Source organism: Melospiza georgiana, chromosome Z (genome assembly GCF_028018845.1).
Source record: "Melospiza georgiana isolate bMelGeo1 chromosome Z, bMelGeo1.pri, whole genome shotgun sequence".
Lineage (NCBI taxonomy): Eukaryota > Metazoa > Chordata > Aves > Passeriformes > Passerellidae > Melospiza > Melospiza georgiana.
Genome location: NC_080465.1, coordinates 39,140,885 through 39,153,660, shown reverse-complemented (window position 1 = coordinate 39,153,660; position 12,776 = coordinate 39,140,885). Strand labels below are relative to the sequence as shown.

Below are 12,776 nucleotides of genomic sequence, written 5' to 3'. Positions count from 1 at the left end.
CTGTTTGAGCTTGCCTAATATCAGCTAGATCTTGTGAATTATTTCTTGCCAGGCTGAAGTGTTTAGTACCAAGCTTCTGTTTCTGATCCTTCACCTTCTCCCTGAGAAGTTAACCAGACTGGGTTTCTCATCATTAGGCCCTTTTGACCACCTCTCTGTTGTGTTCTCATGGCTTTTCTGTGCAACCTTGCATTGGATCTAAGTGGCAAAGTGTTGTAAAGGGAGACAAGGTAGAACAGCACAGGTGGCTTCTGTGAGAAGACACCAGAAGAGAGACACTGTTTCTCCCCGCCAGGGAACTAGCTCTGCTCAGCAATTTCGATAGATGTGGCTGGCTCCTGCTTTTCTACCATGACTGCCCTACACTCCAGCAGGTGAACAAGGCTGTAGCAGCCAAACTGATGAGATGAGACTGGTATGGGATTTAGCAAAGCCATGGAGATTAGCGTGTGGGGCTGAGAGCCCCACAGGACCATCATTCCCTGTCTACCTCAAATTGAATGATCTTGGCTACACAGCCCAGATGCCAAAACCATCCTTGTCAGTGTGAGCTCAGAACGGCAATAGAAGCCATAAATAGCAAGGACACGGAGTCCACCAGATGGTGTGACTGTAGCTGGCATGGCCAGCATGGACTGTGCTGCATCTGTGCTTCACTGTGCTTTGTTCAGGAAGGCTGACACTGCTTGGGAGCACTTGGTTTATTGGGCTTGTACTGGGGCTTACACTTTGTTGCTTACCCATCACAGCTGTAACAGGATTGGATCTTCAGCACCCAAACCCATGCATACTGCTCTCTACTTAATGTTTTTTGGGAAGAACCATTGGCAAACTGATGCAGAGAGCAAGGTGTCAGTGAACTTTCCAAAGAGGCTGTGATTATACCCCATGGGTATATTCCTGTGAGTTTTAACAGGCAGTGCTGGAAGCCAAATGTTGCTACCTGCCACAAGGCCTGCACACCCTCATCCTACCTGTCATGGTTTGACCCGGAAACAGGATTTCTGGGATGCTGTAGATGGGGCCAATGGGTGCTCAGATTTGAATATTGCCATCTGGCCCAACCACTAGGCATTGGATCCACCTCTGAGAACACAGGGTAAAAGCAGGGCTCTCCCCCTGGCAGTTCCTCTTTGGATTTCCGGCGGGAAGGAGTTGGGTCTCTCCCCCGGCCCAGTTGCTGGCTGGGCAGGGGGAGGGGGAAAGCCATGCGGCCCGGCCTGAGAGAGGTAGGCCTGGCAACCCCCAAGGGTGGAAGGAAGAGGTAAAGAAATGCCGGGAAGCAATGGGCAGCCTGTTCCCCCCCCTTGGACACAGATAGAGAGAGAGAGAGAGAGTGCAGCCTGTGTTTCTGGTCGTTATCTGGAAATTTCGTAAAGATGGGCTGGCAGCAGGCAGCCCGGCTGAGGAGATGGGGGCAGCAGCCAGGAGTCCAGCCGCTCGGAGGAGTTTTAACCCTTCTTGGACAATGAAAACTTCACAGAACATTAACCCTTCCTAGACAAGTGATGAAGGTCTGGACCAGAGGGAGAGAGAGTGAGAGGTGTTGGAAGAATGGAGAAGATGGAGTGGCATTTTATGCTGGACTCTTTTGTGTAGCCATGGACAGAGCCATGTTTCCGTGTGATACAGAGACTGAGTCCAGGGGGAGAAATGTCCCAGAGCCAAAGAAGATTCAGTGTGGGTACCCCTTGGCCCCAGGGGGTATATAAAATATGGGGGGGACAGATGTCCCAAAGGTGGGGTGCTGTGCTTTTCTGGAACTGGACAAAGCATCCTTAAAAAGACAACCCTGGAAGCAGCCCTGATTCTGGTTCGGTGGTGAGAGCACCAGAACAAGGACGGAAGAGGCCACCACGACACATGGAAGGACTCCCTCTCCTCTTGAGGAACTGAAAGTTGAGCATTCTAAAGGGTGGTGCTGGACCCAGAACTGGTGATTGTGGAGGATGTATTGTATTGGGAATTTAGGTGGGAGGAGGAGGAGAGTGTTTTTGTGAGGTTTTCATTTTCCTTGTGTTTTCTTTTTTTTTCTTTTGTGTGTAGTTTAGTAATTGTTTTTGTAGTTTAGTTAATAAACTTTTCTTTTTTTTCAAGTGAGAGCCTGCTTTGTTTATTCCTGGTCAAAATCTCACAGCAGACACCAGAGAAGGTGTATTTTCATGGGAGCTCTGGCTTTGCCAGGCCTAAACCATGACACTACCAGCAGAGAATTCCCTGGGGCCTGTCAGGAATGTCCAGTCCTAACTTCTGCCTCCCTTCCTGCTTGGAACTTTCATGGGTGGTGGCGAGGCTGTCTAAAGAAGCTGTTCTATCCCTGGAAGTATTCAAGGCCAGATGGGATGGTGTTTTGAGCATTCTGCTCTAGCGTAAGATATTCAGGCAGGGGAGGTGAAACTAGATAATCTTTATAATCCCTTCCAACCCAAAGAAGATGATGCTACATTGCCCCTCCACTGTCCACGCCCTAAGGCCACTGTTACCAAAACACTGAACCAGCTGCTCTGTGACATCAGCCCTGGGGCCAAAGGCACTGCATTAGTTGGTGGCTGCACTGAATGAGCCCTCACTCCTTGCAGCACATGCCAAGGCAGTGATGCATTTGCTGTGCCTCCTTGTCCTACTGGCCATGTGCAGGTCTGTGCTCAGCACGTGGCACACCTGTGGGTAAGTGGCCTCAGGCTCTTGGATGTAGTTTAGACAACATTTGAGGGGTGTTCCCCGTCCCCTCTGGCCACACTACAGTTTTGTGAGCTCCATGCAGGACCTTCAATTTCTTGACAGTGCCCAAGCTGCAGCACAACTTTCTATGGAGGCTCAAGAAGAAACAGGAGTGGACAGACACGTGCCCCTGGCTCTGCTGTCCATGAAAACAATGCCATGTGGGGAGGGAAGTTGGCTGACCTTCAACCTGAGCAGCAGCAAGCCATCAAGCAATGACTTTCTGTTTACAGAGGGATCTGTGGTCTCTGGCCCATGGCTGCTTCCTATGGCCCCATGGCTTATGACTTTGACCCCATGGCTCCAGACTATGGTGAAGTGAACATCGCTGGTGGCACAGATGTCCAGCCAGGAGCCTGGGCCGGGATTGTCAGCATCCAGGATCCCTGGAAACCAGGCACAGGTCACATCTGTGGAGGGTCCCTCATCAGCACAGAGTGGGTCCTCACAGCTGCCCACTGCTTCATCAACGCCAGGTAGGGAGAAGCAGGGAATGGGTCTATCTCCACTACACCAGCAGGTACCCTATTGGCAGCACCATGGGCTACTCCCATCCTGTTACCCTGCATTATGTCCAATGTCTGTGCACTGCAGACCCCAGTTGAGAGACTACTCAAGAGAACACTCTGTGATCTTGCCACTGCTTCCTAGAAGCCTCTAGGTCAACGTTCTCGGAGCCTAAGTTGTGCTAGGGCAGTCATACATACTGCTTTCTTCTCTGACTTGAAAAGCAGAGGACAGGGAACTCCCGTGCTGCTGCAGCACATGGCCCTGCTCCCTCTCACCTCCTTCTCCATGTCCTTCTTAGGAACACCAGCACATGGCATGTGGTGGCTGGGGCCACCCGGTTGACCCAGCTGGGCCCTGAGGTGCAAGTGCGCCACATTAAGCAGCTGCGGGTTCATGAACACTATATTCCTGGTGAGGAGAGGAACAACATTGCCTTGCTGAAATTGGACCAGCCTGTCGTGTGCAACCACTACGTACAGCTGGGCTGTGTGCCTGACACCACACTGAAAGTGTTGGAGCTGGAAGCCTGTTACATTGCTGGCTGGGGTATTACTGCTACAAGAGGTGGGTTCACAAAAGGGACACATGCCCTAAGGGCAGACTTGGCACGTTAGGGAAATGGGTTGGGCTTCCCAACAGCAGAGGCCAAAGCCAGAGTCAGGCTGTAGGATGTCTGCCTCTGGAGTGGTAGTCCTGGACCACTCCCCAAAGCCAGACAGAAGGGGGAAAGCACAGCAACATGCTATTTGCCTAGGGAACCCCAGGGAAGCCCTAGGGAAGGGATTCATCCCCCAGCAAGAGAGTGGAATGGCCAAAGAACTGCTGTATGCTCATTTCTTTCTGTGCTCACAGCTCAAAGACCAAGTGATGTGCTGCAGGAGGCCAAGATCCACCTCATTGATGTCCAGCTCTGTAACAGCAGCCTCTGGTATACAGGGGCCATCCACACTCAACATCTGTGTGCTGGTTACTCAGTGGGTGGCATCAACCCCTGCCAGGTAGGAGCATGAGATAAGCCACTCAGCCCCCAGCAGCACGGGCAGCCTGAGCACCCCAACACAGCCCAGGTCCTGCTTTGTGGCCAGTCACTCACAGCCTCAGCTGCCCACCACTGGTAGGGCTTCCCTCCCCTTCCCCATGTGCAGGTCCTTCCCCAGTGCCCCCATTGTCCCAGAGGCATTACACCCAGAAAGCACATCTAGCGCTCTTGGCTGTTCAGAGGTTTAGATGCTAACCCTGGAACATCTATGCTCTGCACATCTGCGATTACTGTGAGACAAGAGACAGCCCTACCGTACATGCCCCTCACCTGCTCCCAGCCAAGGTTCTGGAGGCTCAAGCACCTGGGCTGAGACTTTCTCTACCAGGAATACAGCTCTGTCAAGGGCTGTGAGAGAGGAGACAGCTCTAGTGCTGGCAGCAGCTACCCAATATTACCTTATTCCTTTCTTGCTCCACTGCAGGGTGACAGTGGTGGTCCTCTGGTGTGCAAAGATAACAATGCTGCCTTCTTCTGGCTCGTTGGTGTGGCCAGCTGGGTGAAAGACTGTGCAGGAGCAAACCAGCCTGGTGTCTACACCTCCGTTCAGCACTTCTATGACTGGATCCTGGTCCAGATAGACCCACAGACAGAGAGAAGGGCATCAAGACATTCTATGACTGCCCTAACTCCCCCTCAGAAGCAAAGACCACCACCAACACCATTGGACAGGTTTAGCTCCTCTCCATTTTCACTCCAGAACATGGTGGGATTTTTTACTCAGGCACAGGAGCTCCTTCAGGTCTTAAGGAGAAAACTGGCTAAAGAAGCAGGATGAACAGGATCCAGTGCAGGCTGCAGTGGACCATGACCATTTTCTTTGGGGGCAATGTCTGCTGATCCAAAGGCAGCCTCAGTGTCTAAGGCCTGCCCTATCCTGCTCTTGCTTCTCCTCTGTGTGCATACAAATCCTGAACCTCACTTAGTTGTGGAAATAAAGTCGTCTGGTTTCACTGTTAACCATGTTTTCAGTTCCATTCAGTCTCCCATGCCAGGCAAGGATTTCCACACCTGGTACATGCAAAATCAGGCTGAGGACAGACATCAGGCTCAACAGAAAATAATCAGTCCAAAGGACTGAAACTCTGCTTGGTCAGAGAAGAGGGCAAGGGTGCAGTAGAAGAAGGGAATACAGCTCACAGAGCAATGAGATCCTAGAAACAGCACTTGGAAGTCTAAAGTGTCCTAGGCTGCCTACTGGGATAAGTCTGTGTTTATGCCCAATGCACTAGGGAAAAAGTGGACTCTTTCATGGAGACATGGTTCGTAGGAAGACCCAAGCTTTGCACCAAGGACTGGGTAAGGAACTTGACATCCAGTCACAGATACTACATGGATAAATTTCAATTTCTATACTGTTATTTGAGGGACATGCTGTGCTTACGACTATAGAGAGTGAAGGTGTGTTCATGTTTCACTAGAAAACATGCAATCCAGATCGCCTGGAAAAGCAGAGATGGACTGGACTGTGTTCATATTCATGGAAGGGATGGTTACGGATACTTGGGTGCTAGTAAAGGCATTGCTGTGTCTCTGTCAACCTGGTTTGTTGTTCACATAGCTGTGTAAGTCTCTGTGTCTGTTTCTCTGTCAGTGTACCTTGCTCTCCAGAATGCACACAAGCACAGACACACAGTTTTGTCCTTTAGGAAGCAGAGCTATACCTAACAAATAGTTCAGAGCTATCAGCTACCACAGACACTACTCATCTCTGATGTTACTTCCAAACATGAATTATCGTACCAACCAGGCAAAGTTTATCCATCTCAAGAAGTCTCATCGTATATAAGTCAAGTTGAGAAATCCTTGTTATCGTTGTGACATGCAGAATGAGTAACAAATTGCCATTATTATGGTAATGATATCATATCTAGTGGTTCTTAAGTAAAATATTAACTTTGAGTAATAGAAGAACTATAGGGCTGAATAGCACTGAGTTTTCATTGCTATTTGTTATCTATGCACTGAGAAAGAAAATTCCTTTAGGAAAATTATGACTTTTCAAGAGCTTGCATTTCTTAGCAGCTCTCACCTTCCTTTCAGTCTCATAAATACATGCAGTGTGAGTTGTGAAAAAACATGATGACAATCATTTTCCTAAAGCAGACTGATATGATTGCTCCAACATTTTTATTGCAGTAGAAGGATGGAAAATTTCAAGCAGAAAAAAAATAAATCTAATAATCTATTCAGAGGAACCATAAGCCACCATTATCTAGCAGTATCACTGAGATGCTTCTATAATGCAAAATCCATAGCAGTAAGAGTGATGCCAGACTCCATTTTCCTTAAGAAACTGCATTTGCGCTATAAACACTCTGCACATCTTTTTGAGGATATCTTATTACCACAGGAGATAACAATCAACACTTCATACCTTCTTCTTGTTTGAAATGATACTAAACAGTAAGTTGCAGACTAAAACTACTAAGAAATCATTCACTTGCCAGAGATGATTTTTCCTTGCAGCTTGATGATTTTTGTGTGTTTCCTACAGTATATTTTCTTATATTATATACTTATATAATGGCATTTCTGTTGGACATGAGGAACAGTATGTAAATACATGCCCTTCTGTTGTAATTTGAACCCCTGGGCACTGTGTTAGTGTGGTGGTTTGACCGGAAATGGGATTTCTGTGATGCTGTAGTCAAACCAATGGGTGCTCAGATTTTAATATTGGCACCTGATGTAGCCATTGGGACATTTGGATCTGCCTCTGAGAACACAGCGTTAAAAGCAGGGCTCCCCCCTGAAAGGTTCTCTTTGGATTTCCAGCAGGAGAGGGTTGGCTGGGCAGGGAGCGGGGAAAGCCACACGGCCCGGGAGAGGTGGGCCTGACCCTAAGGGGCCCAAGGGTGGAAGCATCCAAGAACTACTGAGAGGTATTCCCCCCCACTTCTGGGAGACAGACAGAGAGAGAAACAGAGCCGTGCCTGGGAGTTACCTTGAAACTTGAAAAACATGTGCAGCAGCAGGTAGCACAGCTCAGGAGGAGGAAAGGGGGGGAAGGAGGCAGAGGAGGCAGCGATGTGTCTAGCCACTTGTGGGAACTTTTAACCCCTTTGTGGACAATGAAAACTTTACAGAACATTAACCCTTCCTAGAAGAGTGATGAAGGTCTGGGCAGAGAGAGAGATGTGGGAGGAATGGAGAAGGTGGAGTGGCATTTTTGCTGGACTCTTTTTTTTTGTATAGTCATGGACTGTTTCCTTCTAATACAGAGACTGCTTCCAGGGGGGGCAATGCCTCAGAACCAGGAGGGTTCAGTGTGGGTACCCCTCAGCCCCAGGGGGTGCAAAAATTATAGGGGGGACAGGTGCCCCAAGGAGAGACTGTGCCTTTTTGGAAGGAGACAAGGCATCCTTAAAAGGACCCTAGAAGTAGCCCTGGTCCATGCGCAGTGGTGAGAGCACTGGGCATGGAAGGAAGATGGCTTCCTTCTCCTCTTGGACTCCTTCTCCTCTTCATGAATCGAGGATTGAGTATTCTAAAGGGTGGTGCCGGACCAAGAGTTGGTGATTTGGGAAATGTATTGTATTGGAATTTGGTGGGGGGAGGAGGAAAATGCTTTTGTAAGGTTTTAATTTTCCTTGTGTGTTTTTCTCTTTCCTTGTAGTTTAGTTATTTTCTTGTAGTTTAGTTAATAAAGTTTTCTTTATTTCTAAGTAGGAGCTTACTTTGCTTATTCCTGGTCACATCTCACAGCAGACACCAGGGAGAGGGTATTCTCATGGGGGCACTGGCATTGTGCCAGTGCCAAACCATGACATGTTAGTAATTATATTTTCTTTATCCACTGTTCTTTTATAGCTTTCTTCAAAATTAATTCTTTAGGGAATCTTACTTCAAGCATGGTCTCTACTAAATACTGTTAATTTAAACAACCAGACCTGAATTATAAGAAAGGTTAAAGACAAAGCATGAGTGCAGTAAGATTTATTATTTTTACTCTCACACTACATTTGCCTGTGCTCTTGGACAAGTCTCTTTCGGTTGCCTTTCTAGGGTGTTTTCTAGGGTATTGTTGTATACATACTTAGCCGCAGGATGAAACACAGCACTAGCTGCTGAGAATGAAATCCCAGCCAAAAACTGGGACAAATGCACTATATGAATTATCTGTTCTTGCAAGAGTGAACAGTGGGAATTCAGAACTGGAACTTAAAATAATATTAATTTTAGGCACAAAACTACCATGTTTTAAAGAAAAAAACCTGCAAAGAAACAAAACATGCTACATCCTTCAGTAACCCACACTGATAATAAACATGCTCAAAAATCAAGCAGTTTGAACCGGACTATTTCATGCCATGACATATTTGCAATCTGAGATGCCTATATACTTTCACTGCACAACCAGTATCAAAAGAGGCCTCTAAGTTTTACAGTGCTTCTGGTACAGGCCCGTAGCAAATGGCAGGACTGAGGAGTGATGTGCTCTGTTGATATGTGAATGGTGATACAGAGCCAGAAAATAAAGACATAGAGTGAGGAGATAAGAAATTCAGAGTAAAATCAAGAATGAGATACTTTTTTAAGAAAATGTCTTATTTCTGAAATTACAAACTCTCATTTACACAGAACAAGACAATAACGTGAAAAAATCCCTGCTTTAAATGTTCCTTGTACTGAAAAATTGTATTTAGCACTTGTGGACTGACATACATTTTCCTTTCTGAAATGTCCTTCTGTTCGTGTTAGCATCTTTTTCTAAAACTACCGTGACCTTATTTCCTTACTGATGGATCTTTACCAACAGCAGGATCCCATGGGGTATTCTACTGTCCCGTAGTTAATTTGAATGTCTTTGCACAGTGGCTCCAGGTATGGTCCCTAATGATTATCTTTTCTACTCCCATCTTCACAGAATCACAGAATCGACTAGGTTGGAAAAGACCTTTGAGATCATCGTGTCCAACCTATGACTGAACACCACTTTGTCCACTAGACCATGGCACAGAGTGCCACATCCAGTCTTTCCTTAACACCTCCATGGATGGTGACTCCCCCACATCCCTGGGCAGCCCATTCCAATTCACAATCACCCTTTCTGTGAATAAATGCCTCCTGATGTCCTCCCTCCCCAACCTAAACCTCCCCTGGCACAGTATAAGACTCTGTCCTCTAACCCTGTCACTGGTTGCCAGGGAAAAGAGCCCAACCATATCTGGCTACACTCTCCCTTTGGGGAGGTGTAGAGAGGGATGAGGTCCCCCCTGACCCTCCTGAACAACCACAGCTCTTGCAGCTGCTTCTCATAGGACCTGTGCTCCAGAACCTTCACCAGCTTCATTGCCTTTCTCTGGACATGCTCCAGCACCTCAGTGTCCTTCCTAAATTGAGGGGCCAGGAACTGGACACAGGATTTGAGGTGCAGCCTCACCAGTGCTGAGTACAGGGGGACAATCCCTGCCCTGCTCCTGCTGGCCACACCATTGCTGGCACAGGCCAGGATGCCATTGCCCTTCTTGGCCACCTGGGCACTGCTGGCTCACGCTCAGCTGCTGTCAGTCAGTATCCCCAGGTTCCTTTCTGCCTGACCACTGCCAGCCACTCTGTCTCCAGCCTGGAGCTCTGCCTGAGGCTGTTGAGCCAAAGTGCAAGACCTGGCACTTGGTCTTGCTGAACCTCATACTGCTGGATTCAGCCCTTTGATCCAGCCTGTCCAGGTCCTCCTGCAGAGCCCACTATACTCCAGCTGATCAACACTCTCCTCCAACTTGGTATCATCTGAATTTGCCTGTGCTGGACCCTAACAACTCAGCAGCTATGATATTGCAGTTTTCCTTATAAGAGGAGATGTGATATCTTGTAATATTATCAAGGGAGGAACATCTTTAAACTAAAATGGGGTAGGTCTAGATGAGACATTAGGAAGAAATTCTTTACTGTGAAGTTGGTGAGACACTGGAACAGGTTGCTTAGAGAAGCTGTGGATGTCCCATCCCTGGAAGTATTCAAGGCCAGGACGGATGAACCTTTGAGCAATCTGGGTTATAGTGGAAGTGGGGATGGACTAGATGGGTCCCTATCAACACAAGCCATTTTATGACTCTATAAATGTGATTAAAACTCTCAACATTACGCATTTCCTCCTCTCCAGATAGTAACAGATATTAAAATGTTTTAAAAAAATCTTTGTACACTTCTAGCAAAAGGGAATTACATTAGGGAGAAGAATAAGTATTTGTTGTAATCTCACAATTTAAGCAATTTAATCTTTCCTACTTTTTCTAATCCTGTTTCCAGGATGGAAATCGTGGCAAAAAGATAGAGAAGGATGTGGGCATTGGGGTTTTGGAGGTACAGGGAAAGGAGCAGGTAGGGAATCAGGTGCTGCAGAGTGATTTCAGCCAATGATAGCTCTTTGGGGGCACAAACCAAAGTGCCAGTACTGAAAAACAGGCTATCATTCCCCATGGAATGGGTCTCTGGGGGGTAGCTGGACAAGCTGCCTCCAGAGAGTCTTGGAATGGCATTGACTCAGCAGGAGCTGAGGGAGTTGCAGGGAGGACAGGAACACCAAGGATGACTGAAGCACTGGGAGGGCACTTGCCTGGGACAGAAGGGGGAACCCTCATGCTAAGGACCTGCACTTATTTCAGGGACAGGGTGACATCTATTGAGGGGACAGGGTTGGCAGGAGTGCTGGGCTCCCATGGCCCTGAGGGTTCCACCAAGCCCTGTTCCCACAAAAGTGGGGGTTGTGACAGCTCTGGGGCTCCTGAAAAGCTCAGGAGCCCCCTCTCTGGTCCCAAAGAGGGGTATCCCAGAGAGAGGGATGAGGTAACACAGACCTGAGGGTCCTGATGAGCCCAGCTATCCCCCTCAAAAGATGTGTCATTACCTGGTTGTCCCAGGAGAGAGGTAATGGGGGTATGTCATTGTCCCCAAAGTCCCACCAAACCCAGCATGCACAGGAAGAGAGTTCTCGAGGAGTGGGATATCCAGGGCCATGCTGCTGCCATTCCATCACAAAAGGGCAGCAGTCTGTGGGCCAACACTAATCCCTATCCGAGCTACCATCCCCTGAAGGTCTGAGGGAAGTAATCATTCTGGCCCTCTCCCAGTCCAACTGGTGTCCATTTCCCCAAGCTTGCACATCCTTCCAGCCCAGCCTGGCATCTACCTTACAGCCCCATGCAGCCGGCATTGTGGTGTAGTGCAGCACTGTGTTGTAGTACAGGTCAGATTCCAGGCCTGCTTACCCTCCAGAATGAGTTATACTGTCCATGTAAAAAACCAATCATAATAAACAAGAGAAAACAAGATCCATTCCCACACTGAGGAAACACTTCCCACCCTCCAAGCTTCAGGGCTAGGATGAAGTCCCTCCTATCCCCTGAGGTTCAGCCATAGTGGAAGGTCTCCCCAAAACCTCAGAAGTCCTTGAGGTGGCCATAAAAATCCTACCTTCTGAGTTTGCCCTCACAGAAGAAGCCTTTGAAGTAGAACTTGCACAGCCCCTCCTTGAAGTCCATGTAGTCCGTGGGCCCACATTTTTGGGATCTGCAGCATCGAGACACCCGTGGCCCTGTCAGCATCTGCAGCACAGCTCTTAGCCAGACCCATCCGGGGCACCTGTTGCGTTCTGCTGTAGGGAACTGCGAGTTCTTTCAGTAATGGGTTTTTGGGAATGAAATTAAGCCAAACGAGGCAAACATTGTATCTGTAAGCTGTTTACGGGAACAAAACCGAAAAGGAGCTGCCCAAATGAAAGACGAAATAGATAGAAAAGGAGGAAGGAAAACGGAGAAGGAACGGGGTAGCTGGGAGAGAGAGAAGACAGAGAGGAAAAGAGGAGGTTACCCCGAGCGAGCCAGGGAAGTGCTGTCGGCGTCCAGGTGCGGGGCTGCGCTGTGCCTGCCTGGGCGCGGCTCTCGGGTGGCGGACAGAGATGGAGCTGCTCAGAGACACAGGGAGGCAGGGCAAACGCGGGGGCAAGCAAGAGCCGGCGAGGGCAGGAGACCCAAATGGCAGGCTTGGAGCCAGGGTAAAAAGCATAAGACTCAAAAAGCCCCCACTCAAAAGCAAGTTTCGAAAAGTCTCAAAAAACCGAGCCTCAAAAACAAAGCGGAGTCTCAAAAATGCCCCAAGCTAAAACCACGAAGAGGAAGTTTCGAAAAGCCCTGGGGGCTTGTTACGCAGTTACTTTTTATGCCCCTGCCCCCTCCCCAAGCCTGCCTACCGGCAGGAGACTGCTGATCGGTCCAGCCTTTCGCCACCCGAGGGAAGCAGCCTGTCCGAGGGGGTCAGTGTCCCCTCTGCCTGTCCCATGCGAGGTGTTGCCAGGCAGAGTCCTTCCCGAGACAGGGCTTTTCCTATTCTCCTCCTGCAGGTGCACACGTGCAACCCCTCCCCTATCTGCCTCTGACAGCCATTGTTGAAGTGCAACAGAACTGAACTGGCTCCTCGCAGCACCCATGATGTCATATTCTGTCTTCTGTCTTTTGATTAAAAGGCAACAGCTCTCAATACGTGTATTTCCGTCTGTTCATTCAGA

The 12,776-nt window shown here is 48.5% G+C and overlaps 1 protein-coding gene across 1 annotated transcript; it reads left to right on the top strand.

Moving 5' to 3' along the window:
• Positions 1 to 2,997: 2,997 nt before the first annotated feature.
• Positions 2,998 to 12,478, top strand: LOC131096232 (acrosin-like). The gene is made up of 6 exons (XM_058044547.1): positions 2,998 to 3,197; positions 3,530 to 3,795; positions 4,084 to 4,229; positions 4,695 to 4,976; positions 10,523 to 10,594; positions 11,921 to 12,478. The coding sequence occupies exons 1-6, from the start codon at positions 2,998 to 3,000 to the stop codon at positions 12,476 to 12,478; spliced, it is 1,524 nt and encodes a 507-aa protein (XP_057900530.1).
• Positions 12,479 to 12,776: the final 298 nt, after the last annotated feature.

Coding starts and splice junctions, on each gene's coding strand:
- LOC131096232 (XM_058044547.1), top strand. CDS start 2,998: ATGGCTTATGACTTTGACCCCATGGCTCCAGACTATGGTGAAGTGAAC. Junction 3,796..4,083: donor GGGTATTACTGCTACAAGAG/GTGGGTTCACAA, acceptor CTGTGCTCACAG/CTCAAAGACCAAGTGATGTG. Junction 4,230..4,694: donor GTGGCATCAACCCCTGCCAG/GTAGGAGCATGA, acceptor GCTCCACTGCAG/GGTGACAGTGGTGGTCCTCT.